General features: G+C 44.3%; 1 protein-coding gene across 4 annotated transcripts in view; it reads right to left on the bottom strand.

Annotated features, from left to right (window-relative positions):
• PIK3R6 (phosphoinositide-3-kinase regulatory subunit 6) overlaps positions 1-20077 on the bottom strand; it is a 68124-nt gene that overhangs the window by 43352 nt on the left and 4695 nt on the right. For 2 of the 4 annotated variants that reach the window (XR_004055142.1, XM_030924006.1), the window contains exon 2: positions 7283-7383. Coding sequence is in view for 3 of the 4 variants with exons in the window: in XM_030924006.1 (XP_030779866.1) it covers positions 7283-7295 (13 nt within the window). In the remaining variant the exon portion in view is untranslated. Of the gene's footprint in view, positions 1-7282; positions 7384-7540; positions 7605-9783; positions 9802-20077 lie in introns of those variants that run through there. The other 2 variants (XM_030924009.1, XM_030924008.1) reach the window with 2 other exon arrangements.

Genomic DNA, 20077 nt, shown 5'->3' with positions numbered 1-20077 from the left:
CTCCCACCAAGAGTTTGCCATTATAGGTGAGTGTGTATTCTCTAATTGTCAGACAACACAAACCACATGCCTCAAGGGTTCCTCTTTGACTTGGCTCTCAGGAAACTTACGGTCAAATTGGGGCCCAGTCTCAAAAATTAGCTCATCTCATGTGACAGGGATCTCTCTTCTTGGTTCCTTTTTGGTGCTCCTGCTTTATATTCTATTTAATCTACATCTGAATTGTCTCAGATTCCTTTGGAAGTAAGTAGAATAGAGATAACACGTTTAAAAATTGGCAGATTGCAGTCCAAGTGTTAACATTTTTTTAGGCCAAGTCACCATAGATGCTAGTGCCCATGGTCTGGCCCCTCCTCAGACCCATGCAAAGCCTATGGGGGCCACATCCCTGAAGCCCCCACTTTCTTCCTGGCTCTCACATGTCCCCTGTGAGACACTTGTCCCTGGCAAGGCCTGGTCTTGAATCTCCTCCAGGCTGAGCGTGGACAGGGTGTTACAGCTGCATCTGCCCACCTGGTCCCTCTGCTGGGCAGAGCATCATCTCCCCAGACTGTCGAGGAAATCATTTATCTTGGCCTGAAGGTTGGTCACAGTCTTTCCTTCGTCTATGTATTTCTACCTTGCATGAAGATTTAATGAGTTAATGCAGGATGAGTTATTAGAACATTAGCTGGTGCTAAGTCTTTTTTCTTTCTCCTCCCTCCTTCGCTCTCTCCTTCCCTTCCTTCCTTTCTTTTTTCCTTCCTTCTTTCTCTTTCTTATTCTGTCTTCCACTGCATATTTGCACGGAAAGGCTGAAAACTGTGACAAATGTGATTTCCTCTCATTCCCCTCATCAGAAGGGCAGCCAAGCCCTTGTCTTCTGAGCCTAGGTCCCCTTGCTTTGCAAAGGAAGTTGAGTTTTTGTGTTTCACACAAAAATAGAGAAGTTGCCAGTAGCCCTGGGAGACCACTTCAAATAAATTTTGTTTTTGAATGTCTGGGTAGCTAAAACAAACGCTCAGGCTTTGGTCCACATCTGGCTTGCTATGTGTTTTGTTTGGGCTTGTATAGTGTCTTAAAAAAAAAAAAAAAAAAAAAAAAAAGCTATGAATTAGCTGCCAACATTTACAAGTCAGGAGATTTTGCATAACAGTTTGGGTTTCTGGCATCTCTTGAAAATCTGACAATCTGTTGACACTGAACCTGCATTCTTCTCACATGTGACAGTTGTAGGGGGTGGGGAGCAATTGCCCCCTTAGATGAGCACAGCTTCTCTAGGTCTTTCTAGTTCCCCGTGCCTCGGTTTCACTCATTGACATCCTCTGCCTGGCCCCTGAAGGCACTTCAGTCTGAGGCTCCTGGCAAGTTGACTGAGCCAATCAAGCTGGATTGTCTAAGCGCAGAAGAAGGTTGATGCTTTTAAAGAGGAGAGTGGCCCAGCCCAAGGGTGGAGGTTGGATGCCCTAAGACTGTGAGGGCACAAGAGATATAGGGTTCCAGGGAATGAGGAAAATCAGACCAGCTGGGACAAAGTTTACCAGTGGTGGCAAAGGTCAGATGAGGGGCCGCTAAGCACTGAACCCTCTGATGCCACAGCAAAGGTCTCTTGAGCCATCTTCACCAGAGCATTAGACCGTCCCCCAAGGCAGGCTCTATCTCCCTCTGGACCTTGCAAGTCTGGCCAAGCAGTTCTGGTGGCTGCAGCCATCATGGACTGGAGACCACAGCCTTTTCCAACTACCCAGACTTTATAAACCCTGAGCTTTTACAAACTCCCACGGACGGGAAAGCACTCCAAGTGAATGATGCTAGAGTTCATCCTAACCTTGGAAAACGAGAGATTGAAGCTGGTTTTGATTTGATTAAATGAAAGAAAGAAATGGGATATTTCCTATGTCTCCAGTGACTCAGCGTTGTTCTATATGATATGCAGGTCTGACATCCTTGATGACTCAAATAGTCAATAGATAAATGGCATCCGTTATTATTATCTTCCTCTGTATCCAGGAATGTGGGATATTACTAATTAGGTATTAATATTATTATTAATATTAAAGCTTTTATTTTTTATTTAAAACATTTTTAACTTTTATTTTAGGTTCAAGAGGTACATGTGCAGGTTTGTTACCTGGGTATATTGCTTGATGCTGAGGTTTGTAGTATGGATGATCCCATCACCTAGGTATTATGAGTACTATTACTAATAATAGTACTACTCATAGTACCCAACTGTGAGTAGTATTAGTATACAAACTAACTAGTTTTTCAACGCTTCCCCCTTTCCCTCCCTCCTCTTTCTAGTAGCCCCCAGTTTCTATTGTTGCCATCTTTGTGTCCATGAGTACCCAAAGTTTAGCTCCCACCTGTAAGTAAGAACATGCAGTATTTGGTTTTCCGTTCCTGCATTAATTTGCTTAGTGTAGTAGCTTCCAGCTCCATCCATGTTGCAGCAAAGGACATGATTTTGTCCTTTTTTATGGCTGCATAGTATTCCATGTTGTATACGCAACACATTTTCTTTATCCAGTCTGTTGTTGACGGGCACCTAGGTTGATTTTGTGCCTCTGCTATTGTGAATAGTGCTGTGATGAACATGCAAGTGCATGGGTCTTTTTGATAGAATGATTTGTTTCTTGGGGGATATATACCCAGTAGTGGGATTGCTGGGTCAAATGGTAACTCTGTTTTAAGTTCTTTGTGAAATCTCCAAACTGATTTCCACAGTGGCTGAACTAGTTTACATTCTCACCAACAGTGTATAAGCATTCCCTTTACTTCACAGCCTTGCCAGCATCTGTTGTTTTTTGACTTTTTACTAGTAGTCATTCTGAGTGGTGTGAGATGGTTTTGATTTTCATGTTTCTGATAAGTAGTAACATGGAGCATTTTTCCATATTTGTTGGCTGCTTGTATGTCTTCTTTTGAGAAGTGTCTGTTGATGTCTTTTGCCCATTTTTTTAAGCAGGGTTATTTGTTTTTTGCTTAATCAGTTGTGTAAATTCCTTATATATTGTGGATATTAGACCTCTGTGGTAATGCATACTTTGTGAATATTTTCTCCCATTCTGTAGGTTGTCTGTTTACTCTGTTGATAATTTCTTTTACTGTGCAGAAGCTCTTTAGTGTAGGTCAGGTATGGTGGCTCATGCCTGTAATCCCAGCACTTTGGGAGGCAGAGAGGGGTGGATCACTTGAGGCCAGGAGTTCGAGACTAGACTGGCTAACAGGGCAAAATCCTATCTCTACTAAAAATACAAAAATTAGCTGGGCGTAATGATGCACACCTGTGATCCCAGCTACACAGGAGGCTGAGGCACGAGAGTCACTTAAACCTGGGGGGTGGAGATTGCAGTGAGCTGAGATGGCACCACTACACTCCAGCCTGGGCAACAGAGCAAGACTCTGTCTCAACAAAATAAAACAAAAAGAAGCTTTTCAGTGTAGTTAGGTCCCAATTGTCAATTTTTGTTTTTGTTGCAATTGCTTTTGAGGACTTAGTCCATAAATTCTTTCTCAAGATTGACGTCTAGAATGGTATTGCCTAGGATTCATATAGTTTGAGGTCTTACATTTAAATCTTTAATCTATCTTGAGTTAATTTTTGTATAAGGGGAAGGGTAGTGGTTCAGTTTCATTCTTCTGCACATGGCTAGCCAGTCATCCCAGCCCCATTTATTGAATAGAAAGTTCTTTCCCCATTGCTTATGTTTGTCAGCTTGGTCAAAGATCAGGTGGCTGTAGGCATGTAGCTTGATTTCTGGATTCTCTATTGTGTTCCATTGTTTATGTGTCTATTTTTATACTAGTATCATGCTGTTTTGATTACTGAAGCCTTGTAGTATAGTTTGAGGTTAATGTGATGCCTCCAGCTTGGTTCTTTTTACTTAGGATTGCTTTGGCTATTTGAGCCCTTTTTTGGTTCCATATAAATTTTAGAATAGTTTTTTCTAGTTCTGTGAAAAATGACATTGGTAGTTTGATAGGAATAGCATTGAATCTATAGATTGCTCTGGGTGGTATGGCCATTTTAACAATATTGATTCTTCCAATCCATGAGCATTGGAATTGTTTTCCATTTGTTCATGTCATCTATAATTTATTTTTAGCAGTGTTTTGTACTTGTAAAGATCTTTCACCTCCTTGAATACATAACATTTAAATAGCACTTGAAAGGCGTACACACAGAGAGTCTTCCATAGGTGTGGTAAGGTGATGCTATGTGCTCACCAAACCAAGTTCATTTTTGTCACCAAGAGACAGCAATACTGCATTTCCCAAATTCCTCTGCAGTTAGATAAAAGCCACGTGACTGCATTCTGGCCAATGGAATGTGGTGGAAATGATGTAAGTCACTTGCAGGCCTGTGTTCCCTGCACTGTCCTCCATACTCCTCTTCCCTTTCCACAAGACGGAATAAGTCTCATTGTCTGCTTGAAGCTCATATTGGACTGTGGTGAGAGTAAGAATAAGCATGTTTTGTCTTAATCCTCTGACATTTGGGGCCATTTGCTTTTAAAGCAGCTACTGTTCTCTGAGTGACTCATGGATATGCAAAGTGTATTCCAATGTCTGATCTCACTTGATTCTGACAAGCCCCCTGTGAGTTTGGCGGGACAAATACTGTTCTCTCCCTGTTTGATATATTCCAGGTCTAGAGCCCTTACCTTTGTCATATATTGCCTCTCCAATCACAGAAAGCCACACCTAGAGGGCCTCCAGTACCCAGATGCACCTCTTCCAGCCTACACCTGATCCTCCTTACCCCTATGCAGTATAAAGGCTCAGATTGTTTGGAAAACCTTTGCAATCTTACCCCTGTTTGCAGGCATGGCAAAATAACAACAGCTTGGTGCCCCTGAAATATTGCTCTTTTGCATACCCTGAAATAAATATTTTACTTCTCAGGTACCCCTCTTCTTAACTGTAGGATGGGAGGACTCCAAGAGCTGTGGGAAGGTGGAGAGTGTTAAAAACAATCAAAGGCCAGGCGCGGTGGCTCACGCCTGTAATCCCAGCACTTCGGGAGGCCGAGGCAGGCATATCACCTGAGGTCAGGAGTTCAAGATCAGCCTGGGCAACATGGTGAAACCCCGTCTCTACTAAAAATACAGAAAAATTAGCCAGACATGGTGGTGCACACCTGTAATCCCAGCTACTTGGGAGGTTGAGGCGGGAGAATCGCTGGAACCCAGGAGGTGGAGGCTGCAGTGAGCCTAGATGGCGCCATTGCACTCCAGTCTGGGTGACAGAGAGAGACTCCGTCTCAAAAAAAAAAAAAAAAGTCATGATGTGGAAAGACAACTGCAGTCCTGGTCATGATGGGAGAACTCCTCTTCTGAGTTGCCAGGGCAATCATCCTGATTTGGGGATGTTTCCTTTTACTCATTGGATCTGGGAGTCATCTGCCACACCTTTGGAGGAGGAAGTCAGTGGCTTCACCTGCCCAGCGTCCCTCCTTGCTCATTGCAGTCTTGGGGGGACTGTGACCCAGGTGCCTACTTAGCTTCAACCTTGGTGTGGGCACAGAACCAGGCTGCCCAAGGACTGATACTCTCTGTCTCTGCCTCTCTCTCAGCCTTGTGCAGAGAATGGCCAGGAGGGAAGGATGTCTGGTGTGCTCTCCAAGGACACTGCCTACCTCTCTCTGTCCTGGAGGCAGGGCTACGCTTTCCCTGCCCTTTCTGGTGTCTGGTGCTTCAGCTTTTCCTTTGATGCTTGGCCACATTTAAAAAAAATTAAATTGGCCACATCAGTTTCTATTGCTTATATAAAACAAACCTTTATTGGTGCACCTCTTTTCCTAAAAGACAGCATGGCATGTAATTATTGTTATAAAGTGAGTGCAAAGTAAGTTGGTTTTGAAATACCTTCACGTGTCACTTAACTACAGGGATATGTTCTGAGAAATATGTCATGGGGCAATTTCATCATTGTATGAATATTGCAGAGCTCACTTACACAAACCTACACGGCATAGCCTGCTACACACCTAGGCGACAAACCTACACAGCATGTGACTGCACTGAGTACCGTAGGCAATTGTAACACAATAGTTTCTGTGTGTCTAAACGTATCTAAACATAGAAAAGGCACAATAAAAATATGGTACTCTGTCATGGGACCACCTCTGTTTATAAGGCTCGTCGTTGACCAAAACGTTGCCAATATGCAGTGCCTGACTGTATTTAGATTTTCACAGTGCTTCCCCATCCCAAGCCTCCCACTCCAAACCCCAGCTGGTTATGGATGACCCAGAATATTGTAACACCAGGATTCACTGGGGTTGCCTGACTCCATGGAGCTTCTTCTGATTGGACGAGGCTCTTGATGGATAGATGGATGGATGGATGGATGGATGGATGGATGGATGGATGGATGTCAAAAGAATTTATGTCATAGGAATATTAACAATTGAGCAGCTGACCCTGCCTAGGGGGTGCCCTTCCCTTCCCCAGGACAGGGATCTTTAGGGGAATTAGAGTCTCGGCTTGGTGGCCTAAGGTGTGATCTTTCACTTTCCGGGTGACCAATAGATGATGCACACCTAGCTGGGGGTCGGTCATCTTTCCCGGTTGTCCCAAGTTGACATAGGGTGAAGAATCCAGGCTTTGAAATCAGCCAGACTAGGCCCCAGTTCTGGCTTTGCCACTTACTAGCTATGTGGCTTTGAGCAAATTATATAACCTCTCCAGGCCTCAGTTTCCCTTTCAGAAAAATGAGGGTAACCATAGTGCTAGCCCCACCTCACAGAATCCTTCTGGCATTTGTGTAAGGCAATCCATACTGAAATCATTAAGCCTAGACACTGGAGCTAGATTGTTGAGTTCCACTCCTGATTTGACCACCCAATAGCTATGTGACTGGGGGAAAACTACCTGCCCCTGGCATGCCTCCATTTCCCCTTCTGTGAAACAAGAGTAACAATCCCTATCTTACGGGGTTAACCAAGACTAAATGAGTTAATATTTGTCAAGTGCTTTTATCCCTCCTCAATCCATTATAAGTGCGATATAGGTTTTTGTTAAATAGTCGCAAGTATTTGGCAATAAATCTTGACTATTCTTGTCATTATTCCCATTGTCAAGCTCAGTGTCCAGCGAGCAGTTGGAGCCTCGTGCAAGTGTGTAGATGTCCAACTCTCAAGATGTTCTCACATTTAGGCAGGATCCCTGAACTGTGGTCTTGCAGCCTGTCTACATGCAGGGGGTCCTGCCAGCCCTAGAGGCATCCTCACCCATGAGAAGAGCCTTCCCCACTCAGCAGCAGGCTCACTAGACCCCTTTCCCCCCACCGCACTGACCTGAGCTCTCCATGGGAGCCTTTGGGTATAGGAGGAGGATGTGGTTGTCTCAGGCAGCAGAATAGAAAACAAGGTGGTTGCTTTTCTGCACAGAGGTGGTTCTGTAAAATAAGAGGCAGTTAATTAGTGGAAGCAGTGGGAAGGTGCAGAAATCACCTTGGGAAGTGGAGAAGCTCCTAAGCGGCCTAGGCTTCTAGCACACTGGGGGGAGTCTAGCTGTATTTAAGGAAAGTTATGTCTGGGTGTGTTGGCTCACACCTGTAATCCCAGCACTTTGGGAGGCCAAGGTGGGTGGATCACTTGAGGTCAGGAATTTGAGACCAGCCCAACCAACATGGTTATGGTTGGTTCCAGACCAGCCCAACCATTTCTACTAAAAATACAAAAAATTAGCTGGGCATGGTGGCAGGTGCCTGTAATTCCAGCTACTCAGGAGGCTGACACAGGAGAATCGCCTGAACCTGGGAGGCGGAGGTTGCAGTGAGCTGAGATGGTGCCATTGCACTCCAGCCTGGGCAAGACTTTGGCTGAAAAAAGAAAGAGAAAAGAGAAAACTTATATAGTGCTTACTATGTGCCAGGCATCGCTTTTCTAAGCACTTAAGAAATATCAACTTTTTAATATTAATATTAAGCTTATGAGGCAGGTTCTATCTCTCCCCGTTCCCCAGTTCTATAGATGGGAAACTGAAACACAGAGAGGCTAAGTAACTATTCAAAGTCAAATAGTAGTAAGTAAGGAATGAGAACTTGAACTCAGACCGTCTGGCTCTAGAGCCCTCCCTTAAGCATGACCTCTGGCTGCGCCACTGTGACCCCAGTGGGAAATCCTCCCAGAGTCTGCTCCCCAGAACAATAAACCCAATGACCAGAATGCAGAGGAACTCCAAACAAATCCAGGAGCTTATTTTTGGAGCGAAAACAAGCAAACAAACAAACATATAATTGGGAAAACTAATCTCAAAAGAGATAAAAAAGAGCCAATATTAGAAATGATAAATGTCATATATATATATGTTTATTTATACCAAAAAAGAAAATCTGAGTCCCGTGTGTCACACCTGGTTTTCTAGGAAAATAAAAATGACTCAAAAGGCTCTAGAAGAATTAGAAAAACTGCTTATATTTGTAACCAGTGAGGAAATAGAGACAGTTGTCAAAGAACTAGCTCTGAGAGAGTGATGTCTGGCTCAGATGGTTCTTCTGATAAGTTTTTTCAAACCTACAAAGAAAATATCTATGTTATTTAATCTGCTCCAAAACAGGGAGATAGAAGGGAAGAGTCTCAGTTTATTGGACAAAACCAGCTTAACCTTGATACCAAAATCTAATAAAGGTAGTTTAAAAAAAATAGATCACGCACTTCATACCCATTGGAATGACCATTTTATATATACAGAGAAAAAAAAAAAAAAAACCAACCAAACAAAAAAAACAAGCATTGGCAAGGGTATGGAGAACTGTATTTGTTTGGAGTTCCCCTGCTTCCCAGTCATTGAGTTTATTGCTCTGGGGCGCAGTCTCTGGGAGGATGTGGTGCATTGCTGGTGGGAATTCAAAATGGTGTAGCTGCTGTGGAAAATGGTATGACAAGTTCTTCAAAAAGTCAAGCATAGGATTATCACATGATCTAGCAATTTCACTTTTAGGTAAATACCCAAAAGAATTGAAAACAGGAACTCAAACAGATCCTTGCATACCAATCTTAATAGAAGCATTATTCAAAACAGCAAAATGGTAGAAGTGACTCAAATGTCCATCAACAGAGAAGCAATGAATGGCTAAACAAAATATGATGTATACATAGAGTGGAAAGTTATTCCGCCTTAAAAAGGAATGAAATTCAGATATATGCTACATCATGGATGAACCTTGAGAACATTATGCTGAGTGAAGTCAGTCAGTCATAAAAGGATAAATATTGTATGATTTCACTTATATGAGATATCTAGAATAGGCAAAGTCACAGAGGCAGAGACAGCAAGTATGACAGAGGTTACCAGGGACTGGGGAAGGGATGAAAGGGAAGTTATTGTTTAATGGGTACAGAGTCTCCGTTTGGAATGATGAGAAGGTTCTGGAAATGGATAGCAGTAATCGTTACTCAATATTGTGAATGTACTTAATGCCATTGAGTTATATACTTAAAAATGGCTAAGATGGTAAATTTTATACATCCATATATTACCAAAATAGCAAAATAGACCATGCTGCTCGCCTACAAATATCTATATAACATGTAAAAATAGATATCAACTAATTGAATTCAGCAATGGATTGTAATTATAATGTACTACAATGTCAGCTTACTGACAATCATAGAAATGAATATTAAAATGAGTGGCAGGCTGGGCGCGGTGGCTCATGTCTGCAATCCCAGCACCTGGGGAGGCCGAGGTGGGCAGATCATGAGGTCGAGAGTTTAAGACCAGCCTGACCAACATGATGAAACCCCGTCTCTAGTAAAAAATACAAAAGTTAGCCGGGTATGGTGGTACTCACCTGTAATCCCAGCTACTCAGGAGGCTAAGATAGCAGAATCGCTTGAACCCGGGAGGTGGAGGTTGCAGTGAGTCAAGATGTCGCTACTACACTCCAGTCTGGGTGACAGAGGGAGACTCCGTCTCAAAAAAAAAAAAAAAAAAAAAAAAAAAAAAATTAGAGTGGCAAAGATTTTGACAAAAGATAATGACATCCAGTATTGGCAAGGATAGGATATGAGAAAATTTCCAGTCATACATAGTTGGTGAGAAGAGAAATTAGTATAGCCTTTCTGGGTGACTGCTGGACAATATTTATCAAAACTCAAAATGTTCATACTTTTTTGTCCAAGCAATTTCACTTTTAGAAACCTATCTGAAGGGAAATATTGGACAAATGGATAAAGGATATGTGCAACAACATTCATTAAAACATTGTTAACAACAGAGAAAAAACAGATGAAAAAACTAAAGGCACAATTATAGAGTAAGTACCAAGTAAATAAATTCATCTGTGCAACAAAATACCATGCAGTTATAAAATTATGGTATACATCTGTATTGGCTGAATTCGGAAGATACAATACCATTTACAATAGCCGCAAATATTTTTTAAAAAATAAATATTTAGACCAGACACGGTGGCTCATGCTTGTAATCAGTGAACACAGTATTTCTCTTCATTTATTTAGGTCTTCTCTGATTTATCTAATCAGCATTTTATAGTTTTCATCATATGGTTCCTGCATGTTTTGTTAGATTTATCTCTAAATATTTATTTATTTATTTATTTATGTATTATTATTTGAGACGGAGTCTCGCTCTGTCGCCAGGCTGGAGTGCAATGGTGTGATCTTGGCTCACTGAAACCTCCGCCTCCTGGGTTCAAGCAATTCTCCTGCCTCAGGCTCCCAACTAGCTGGGACTACAGGCACGTACCACCATGCCCAGCTAATTCCTTGTACTTTTAGTAGAGACGGGGGTTTCACTATGTTGGCCAGGCTGGTCTTGAACTCCTGACCTCATGATCCTCCCGCCTCGGCCTCCCAAAGTGTTGGGATTACAGGCGTGAGCCACCACGCCCAGCCTCGCACTCCTTATTTTAAGAATTACTGGCCGGGCGCGGTGGCTCAAGCCTGTAATCCCAGCACTTTGGGAGGCCGAGACGGGTGGATCACGAGGTCAGGAGATCGAGACCATCCTGGCCTACACGGTGAAACCCCGTCTCTACTAAAAAATACAAAAAAAAAAAAAAAATAGCCGGGCGAGATGGCGGGCGTCTGTAGTCCCAGCTACTCGGGAGGCTGAGGCAGGAGAATGGCGTAAACCCGGGAGATGGAGCTTGCAGTGAGCGGAGATAGCGCCACTGCACTCCAGCCTGGGTGACAGAGCGAGACTCCGTCTCAAAAAAAAAAAAAAAGAATTACTATAAAGTTATTAGTGAAGGGCTAGATACATGAATCAATGGAACAGAACAAAGAGTTCAGAAGCAGGACCACACAGATATGGTTAATTGATTTTTGACAAAGTTGTAAAGGCAAGTCAATGGAGAAAGGAATCTTTTCAACAAATGGTGATGGAACAATTGATCATTAATATGCAAAACAAGAAGCAAAACCTTGACATAAACCCCAGACCTTACACAAAAATGAACTGAAAGTGGACATAGATTTGAATGTAAAATTTAAAACAGTAAACTTTTAGAAGAAAGCACAGGAAAAAAATCCTTGTGACCTCATGTTAAGGAAAAAGTTTTTAGATACAATACCAAAGCATGATCCATAAGAGAAAAAAATGACAAATTAGACTTCATGGAAATTTAAAACTTTGGTTTTGTGACAGATGCCTTTAACAAAATGAAAAAACAGGCCGGGCGCAGTGGCTCACGCCTGTAATCCCAACATTTTGGGAGGCCAAGGTGGGTGGATCACCTGAGGTCAGGAGTTCGAGACCAGCCTGGCCAATATATTGAAATCCCATCTCTATTAAAAATACAACAATTAGTTGGGTGTGGTGGCACACGCCTGCAATCCCAGTTACTCAGGAGGCTGAGGCAGGAGAATCACTTGAACCTGGGCAGCAGAGGTTGCAATGAGCCGAGATCGTGCCACTGCACTCCAGCTTGGGTGACAGAGTAAGACTCCATCTCAAAAACAAAACAAAACAAACAACAACAATAAAATAAAATAAAATAAAGAAACAAAGTTTAGACTTAGAGAAAATATTTGCAAATCACGTCTGACAAAAAAAAAAAAATATATATATATATATATATATATATGTAGGAAATAACTCTCCAAACTCAACAGTAAGAAAACAAATAATAATCCCCAAATGGGCAAAAGATCTAAATAAATACTTTACTAAAAAAAACATGTGGATGGCAAATAAACACATGAAAAAATGCTCAATGCTATCAGCAGTTTGGGAAAGGCAGGTGAAAACCATGAGATCTCACTATACGCCTATTAGAATGACTACGATTTTAAAATGAGCAATAGAAAGTGCTGGAGAGCACACGGAGGAACTGAAATTCTCTCTCTCTCTTTTTTTTTTTTTTTAAATTATACTTTAAGTTCGGGGATACATGTACAGAACCTGCAGGTTTGTTACGTAGGTATACACGTGCCATGGTGGTTTGCTGCACCCATCAACCCGTCAGGAGGAACTGGAATTCTCAGACGTTACTGGTGAGAATGCAAAATGGCACAACCAGAAAACAGTTTGTCCCTTTCTCATAAGGTTGCGCATCACTTACTGTATGATCCTGTAATCCCTAGCTATTTCCTCCAGAGGAATAAAAACTTACGTTCCACACGAACACCTGCTCATGGATATATATAGCAGCTCTATTCAGAATGGCCCCAAACTGGAAAGAACACAAATGCCTTCAGTGGGTGCGTGGATGAGCAAACTGTGATACACCCACACAGCGGAACACTCGGCATTGAAAAGAGAACTACGTGCAACAGCATGCGTGAATCTTAGAGACGTTATGCTGAGTAAAGGCAGCCAGGCTCTAAAGCCTGCGTGCCGTGTGGTTCCATTTATATGACATCCTAGAAAAGAAGAAAAAAACAAAAACTACAGGGTCAGAAAATAGGTCAGTGTCAGCTAAAGGAATCTTTATCTCTTTTTTAAAGCAAACGTTTAATTTTGAGATAACTGTAAATTCCCATCCAGTGGCAAGAAATAATACAGAGTTCCTGGGTACCCTTTACCCAGTTTCCCCCCAGTGACCACATCTTGCAAAATGATGTTACTGTATCAAAACCAAGACATTGGTCGGGTGCTGTGGCTCATGCCTATAATCCCAACACCTTGGGAGGCTGAGGCAGGTGGATCACTTGAGGTCAGGAGTTCGAGACCAGGCTGGCCAACATGGTGAAACCACATCTCTACTAAAAATACAAAAATTAGCCAGGCGTGGTGGCGGGTGCCTGTCATCCCAGCTACTCGGGAGGCTGAGGCAGGAGAATTGCTTGAACTTGGGAGATGGAGTTTGCAGTGAGCTGAGATCTTACCACTGCACTCCAGCTTGGGTCAAAGAGTGAAACTTCATCTCAAAAACAAACAAACAAAAAAACCCCAGGATATTGATGTCGATACATTTTATTCAAGTTTCCCCAGTTTTAACTGTACTTGTGTGTCAGTCTCTTACCTCTTAATGATACTCACTAAACTACAAAAAAGGTGACTTACTTACCCATAAACAGTGGGGTCGCAGGTAATTTTTATTTTAATACATTTCTACATTTTCTGATTTCTTAATATTACGTACATTTGACCTTATTTTTGTATAACAGATGGCACACACAAAAGAAGAGAGCTAACATATTCTGTTCAGGGACATCATAATAACATGAACATCCAGGAGCCCGCCAGTCAATTTAAGAACATTGTGCTGTGGGTTTAACTTTTAAAATAACAACAACAACAACAACAATAAAGTTATTAAAATAATCCCCCTTTTCCCCTCCCTGAGCTTCAGGGACAGCTGCACTAAGAAGCTGATTCATGCTGTGCTATGGGCGTGACTGACTGGAGTCTAAAGAATTGGGTTCGAGTCGGGCTCCCCCACCATTAGCCTGTGTGGCTCATTTTTTTCTGGCCTCTCTGAGCCTCAGCCACCTCCTTGGTGAGATCACACACCCAAAAGCGCCAGGTAGAATGTCAGACTATTGAACAACACCCTGTAGATAAAGGGCTGGGCCTGGAGATCAGGGGCCCGAGATCCCTGTACAGAGAGGAACATGTCAACCATCCGTGCCGTTCTGTCTAAAAATGCTCCCTGGCCTGTCTTTGTGAATAAAAGTAGGCATCGAAATTGGAATGAATGATGAAAATTCAAACATAAAAACTCCAACTTCCTGAAATTTTATTTCATGAAAATGAGACTCTGGATGAGTTTGAGTCTTTTCCACTCTAAGGAGGAGGAGCTGAAAACGGCAAGGCAGTGTGAGCAGAGCCACTGCATGGGGTAGACAGGCAGGTGGGCATGAGGCAGATTCAGGTCCTGACCCCACATCCAGTGGCGGAGGGAAGCCACGAGGAGCTTTCCAGACGGGGTGCAGGAGGCTGGGGTTCCCAGGTCCCCCTGTGTGACCTGTGTGGATGTGGAGAATGATCATTATAACCTCCACCTGAATTGCCCCACCAGGTCCAAGCCACCATCATCTCTTGCACGGATCATGGCAGTACCCCTACAGGGTCTCCCAGCTTCCGTTCTTTCTCCTCATAATCCATTTTCTGATTCAAGATCTCCAATGGCTTCTCCTCGATTTCCTAGTGAACTCCACGGTGCCGACAAGCTCACCTGATGGGGCCCCAGCACACCTCTCCCGCTGCATCTCGTCCCGCCAAAGTTGGTCCTACCTCAGAACCTTTGCACGCCCCTGCCTGGAGCACCCTTCCCCCAGCTTTCCCCACGGCTGGCTCCCCGTCAACATTCAGGTCTCATTGTCAATGTCGCCTTCTCAGAGGCCTTTCCTGACCATCCTGTCCAAAATAGCCCTCCCTGTCACACTGCAGCACACTCTGATTTTATTCATAGCATTTATCAGTATGGAAAATTTTCCTGTCAGGCTCAGTTTTCTTGGCTAGTAATTAGAATGTGAACTCCACAAATACTGGGACGGGGTGTGTCTTCTTCACTGCAGCATGTCCAGCACCTAGGGCAGCACCCACTCAGTGGACAATGAATACCTATTTTAGATGCATATTTAATGAATGAATGAAAGTGAAGACTACTGCCGAAAGCCACGTGGCCAATGAAGGATAGAACCAGGGCTAGAGCCCAGATCTCAACCTGGGGCGTGGAGTCGTGGCCACTTCCTGTGACCTCCACGTGCCTTCCTTTCCCCTCTCTAAACCTCACAGAGCCCCCCTCTGTCTTAGTAAAATAAAATGAAAAAATGAACGCAAACTTCTGTCTGGGGTGGCATGGGTTAATAACGAACGTGGGGCAGCCTTGAAAGAAAAGAAATCTCACAGATAAAGACTACCAGAGAAGTATAAGATCCCAGGAATTTTTGTGGCAAATGGAGAGTGCTTCTGGGCTGATTTTTAATTGAAACTAAAATTCCACTTTGGGAGGCTGAGGCAGGCGGTTCACAAGATCAGGAGATCGAGACCATCCTGGCTAACATAGTGAAACCCCGTCTCTACTAAAAATACAAAAAAATTAGCTGGGCATAGTGGCAGGTGCCTGTAATCCCAGCTACTCGGGAGACTGAGGCAGGAGAATCGCTTGAATCTGGGAGGCAGAGCTTGCAGTGAGCCGTGATCGCGCCACTGCATACCAACCTGGGCAACAAGAGCGAGACTCTGTCTCAAAAAAAAAAACAAAAAACAAACAAAAAAAAAAAAACGAAAAGGAAAATAAAATTCTAAGAAACTTTACCAGTAACTGTCAGAAAGCCTTCCTGATAATTTGTTCATTCCTTCAGTCACTCACACATTCACTCATCAAACATTTATTCAGCATTTCTATATATTTGTGCAGGTGCTGCTTCCTTGCTCCTCCCCCAGGGGACCTTTGTGGTCTATTTCCTGTCCTTTGGGGCTGCTGGCCACACCAGTGTAGGGGAAGAGCCCCCAAGGGACAAGCTTGCACGTAGACAGGAAATGGAAATAGAAGCAGCTCATTCTCAAAATGTATCAACATCTCATGTGTCTTCGCTTCAGGAATGAGAAGAATTTTTTAGGAAATAAAGCTTGCCCTTTCAAGCACCAAACCATGCCTCTGAATGTTTTCTCAATTAATCTTGTTTGGTTTGGTTTGGTTTGAGACGGAGTTTCCCTCTTGTCGCCCAGGCTGGAGTGCAGTGGTGCGATCTTGGCTCACTGCAACCTCCATCTCCTGGGTTCAAGCGATTCTCTTGCCTCAGCCTCCCTGAGGCTAGCAATTACAGGCACCTGCCACCACACCCAGCTAATTTTTGTATTTTTAGTAGAAACAGGGTTTCGCCATGTTAGCCAGGCTGGTCTCGAACTCCTGACCTCAGGTGATCCACCCACCTTAGCCTCCCAAAGTGCTGGGATTAGAGGCAGGCGTGAGCCACGGCGCCTGGCTGTTTTCTCAATGAGTCTTGATGGAAGCTGATTGCATGCACCATGCCATAAGACGGTGACGACGGCAGGAGCTATCAGTAGGTCAGGACAACCCTATCCTACACTGAGTGGCTGTTACTGTTTGACTTCTCATGTATGATTCCTCATTTCAGCAGCACCGACTATGTCCTGCACTTAGTGGGTGAGTGGAGGCTGCAGTCCAGCCCACTGCTCTGCTGGCCTTTCTGTAATTTACCCGGGCAGGGAGGGTGAGGTTTTGCAATTCATCCATCCAAAGAGGAACTTGCTGTAATTTGTCTGCTCAGAGGGGTGCCTCTTTCTGATTTGAACAAAGTGCCTTCTGTGTTGGCTGCAGCCCTGCCTGGGCTGTGTCTGCTCCTCCACCCAACTGCCAGTTTGCTGAAGGCTGGGAAGCTGGATAAGCACATGCAATTGTCTTGTATGTAAAATGAAGAAACAAAGCCTGAGAACTGATCAATGAAAAGAGCACCAAACTTCCATGCATGGACTTGCAACTTCTATTTGCTCAGAAGGCCCGCTGGCTGTCTTCTGAGTTCCTGGCAGTGTTTCGGGTGGCTGAGGTTGCTGAGTAAATCAAAGAGCCTCTTCAGAACATAATCCATGGGGCAGAAATTGCACAAGACCTGAGAGGTTAGAGATGAATGAATGAGACACAGTCCTTGCCCCTTGGGGCTGCATGGTCTACCAGTCTGCCACCTTGTAATACCGCAGGGTGGCTGTACTTGCCCAAGACCCCTGGAACAGACCTCACACACCCATGGCCCACCATTAGCACACTGAAACTGTCTCACGGCCCCATGCACGCAGCACGCTTGTGATGGTTTATTTTATGTGTCAGCTTGACCAGACCAAGGGAAACCCAGATGGCCGGGGAAGCATTATTTCTGGAGGTGTCCGTGAGGGTGTTTCCAGGAAAGATGAGCATCTGAATGGAGGGAGTGAGTCAAGATCTGCCCTCAGCCATGTGGGTGGGCATCAGGTGATCTGCTGAGGGCCTGAAATAGACAAGAGGGAGGAGGAAGGCAGATGTGCTCTCTGTGTTTCAGCTGGGACCTCCATCCTGCCCCTGGACAAAATCAGCGCCCTCATTCTCCAGCCTTTGGACTTGGGTGGAGACTGACGCCATCATCTTCCCTGGTTCTCAGGCCTTCGGACTCAGACTGGAATCACACCACGGGCTTTCCCGGGCCTCTATAGCTTACAGACCACAGATGAGGGACTTCTAGCCGCCACAATCACAGGAGCCAATCCCTGCTAATACATCCTTTTGCTTTCTATCCACCCCTACCCACCTCCCAATCTCTCTCTCAATCGTATTTGTTGTGTTACTCTGTAAACAATAAAAACATAAATATAAAGTATACTTTATATAAATATAAAGTATAAAATATACTTATAAAGCGTATTTTATATATATATATAAATATACTCTGTCTAGTATATTTTTAAATTCACTTTTCACATTAAAAACCATGCATATGGCAAAACTCTAAAAGGCACAGATAGCTATGCAGTGAAAGGCCAGGCTCCTTCTTAGCTATCCTCTGGCCCAAGGGTCCCCCAAATCCCAGGCTGTGGACCTGCACTGATCCATGGGCTGTTAGGAACTAGGGACACAGTAGCAAGTGAGTGGCTGGTGGGCCACCAGGACCGCCTGAGCTCTGCCTCCTGTCAGATCAGTGGTGGGGTGGTGGCAGGGGCATAAGATTCTCATAGGAGCTTGAACCCTATTGTGAACTGCGCATTCGAGGGATCCAGGCTGCCCGTTTCTTAAGAGAATCTAATACCTGATGACCTGAAGTGGAGTGGTTTCATCCCAAATCCATCCCCAGCCCCAGCCCCCTTACCCACCCAGCCAATCCCTCCCCACCCCCAAACCCCGTCCGTGGAAAACTTGTCTTCCATGAAACTGGTTCCTGGTGTCAAAAAGGTTGGGGACTGCTGCTCTGGCCCATCGGTTTCCTTCCGCAGGAGACGCCACCGTTTTTGGAAATTTGAATCTGTGGCCAACATTTAAAAGTCATATTTCATCTAAAAATCAAGATTTCCAGCTTTTATTTAAAAGGAGTAACTGGAAGATTTAGCGACACCAAACCCACGATCCCGTGTGGTGACAGTTAGCTGGAGTAGCCATGCAGCTTCCCTGTAGAAGGGCCATGTGCTCCCCAGGACCTCAGTGTCCCTGTTGAGTTCACAATGGGGACTCTAAAGCCGGGGGCAGTGCCAGGCACACCACACCAGCACTATCAGCCTGTCCACATCACCATTTGTGCTACCTATTGGGCTCTTGAAAGCAGACATGAGCCGGGCATGGTGGCTCACGCCTGTAATCCCAGCACTTTGGGAGGCCAAGGCAGGTGGATCACGAGGTCAGGAGTTCAAGACCAGCCTGGCCAACATGGCGAAACCCCGTCTCTACTAAAAATACAAAAATTAGACGGGTGTGGTGGCACGCACCTGTGGTCCCAGCTACTCGGGAGGCTGAAGCAGGAGAATTGCTTGAATCTGGGAGGCAGAGGTTGCAGTGAGCCAAGATTGTACCACTGTACTCCAGACTGGGTGACAGAGCGAGACTCTGTCTCAAAAAAAAAAAAAAAAAAAAAAAAAGCAGACATGTTGGCAATCCATGTTCTATATTGTGGTTCAAGTTGCAGTTCACCAAGAGAAAAGTTAATTGCAGAATGTCTGAAATGGGCTGGGCATTAGGGTTGCCACACAGTGCTCATAGAAGTCTTTCAACAAACACCGCGCATCTCTGTACTCCCTAGCACCCGATGCCCTGTACAGTAATCCTCCCTTATCTGCAGCTTCACTTTCTGCAATTTCAGTTGCTCAAGGTCAACTGTGGTCCAAAAATACTAAATGGAAACTTCTAGAAAGAAATGATTCCTAAATTTTAAATTGCACACTGTTCTGAGGAGCATGATGAAAACCTCTCACCGTTCTGGTCTGTCCCACCCAGAATGTGAAGCGTCCCTTTGTTCAGCAGGTGTACACGGTGTGTGCCACCTGACTGTAAGCCATCATGGTTATCAGATGAACTGTCACGGTGTCGCAGTGCTTGTGTTCAAGTCACCCTTATTTTACTTACTCATGGCCCCAAGGTGCAAGAGAAGTGAGGCTGGCAATTCAGATATGCCAAGGGGATGCCTAAGACCTCCGATAGTACTGAACCTGCCTGCCGTCAATTATCCAAAGAGAAGCTGTAAAATGCTTCCTTGAAGTGAAAAGGCGAAAGTTCTCGGCCGGGCGCGGTGGCTCAAGCCTGTAATCCCAGCACTTTGGGAGGCCGAGACGGGCGGATCACGAGGTCAGGAGATCGAGACCATCCTGGCTAACACGGTGAAACCCCGTCTCTACTAAAAATACAAAAAATTAGCCGAACGTGGTGGCAGGCGCCTGTGGTCCCAGCTACTCGGGAGGCTGAGGCAGGAGAAAGGCGTGAACCCGGGAGGCGGAGCTTGCAGTGAGCTGAGATCCGGCCACTGCACTCCAGCCTGGGCGACAGAGCAAGACTCCGTCTCAAAAAAAAAAAAGGCGAAAGTTCTCATCTTAACAAGGAAAGAAAAAAATTGTATGTTGAAGTAGCTAAGATGTGTGGTAAGAACAAATCTTCTAGCCATGAAATTGTGAAGGAAAAAGATCTTTTTCTAGTTTTGCTGTCTCATCTGAAACTGCAAAGTTGGGGCCACAGTGCTTCATAAGATAGAAAGGGTATTAAA

The sequence above is a fragment of the Rhinopithecus roxellana genome, chromosome 19, assembly GCF_007565055.1.
Source record: "Rhinopithecus roxellana isolate Shanxi Qingling chromosome 19, ASM756505v1, whole genome shotgun sequence".
In the NCBI taxonomy this organism is placed as follows: domain Eukaryota; kingdom Metazoa; phylum Chordata; class Mammalia; order Primates; family Cercopithecidae; genus Rhinopithecus; species Rhinopithecus roxellana.
The sequence above is the reverse complement of the archived record's forward strand: the minus strand, read 5'-3'. Positions and strand labels throughout refer to the sequence as shown.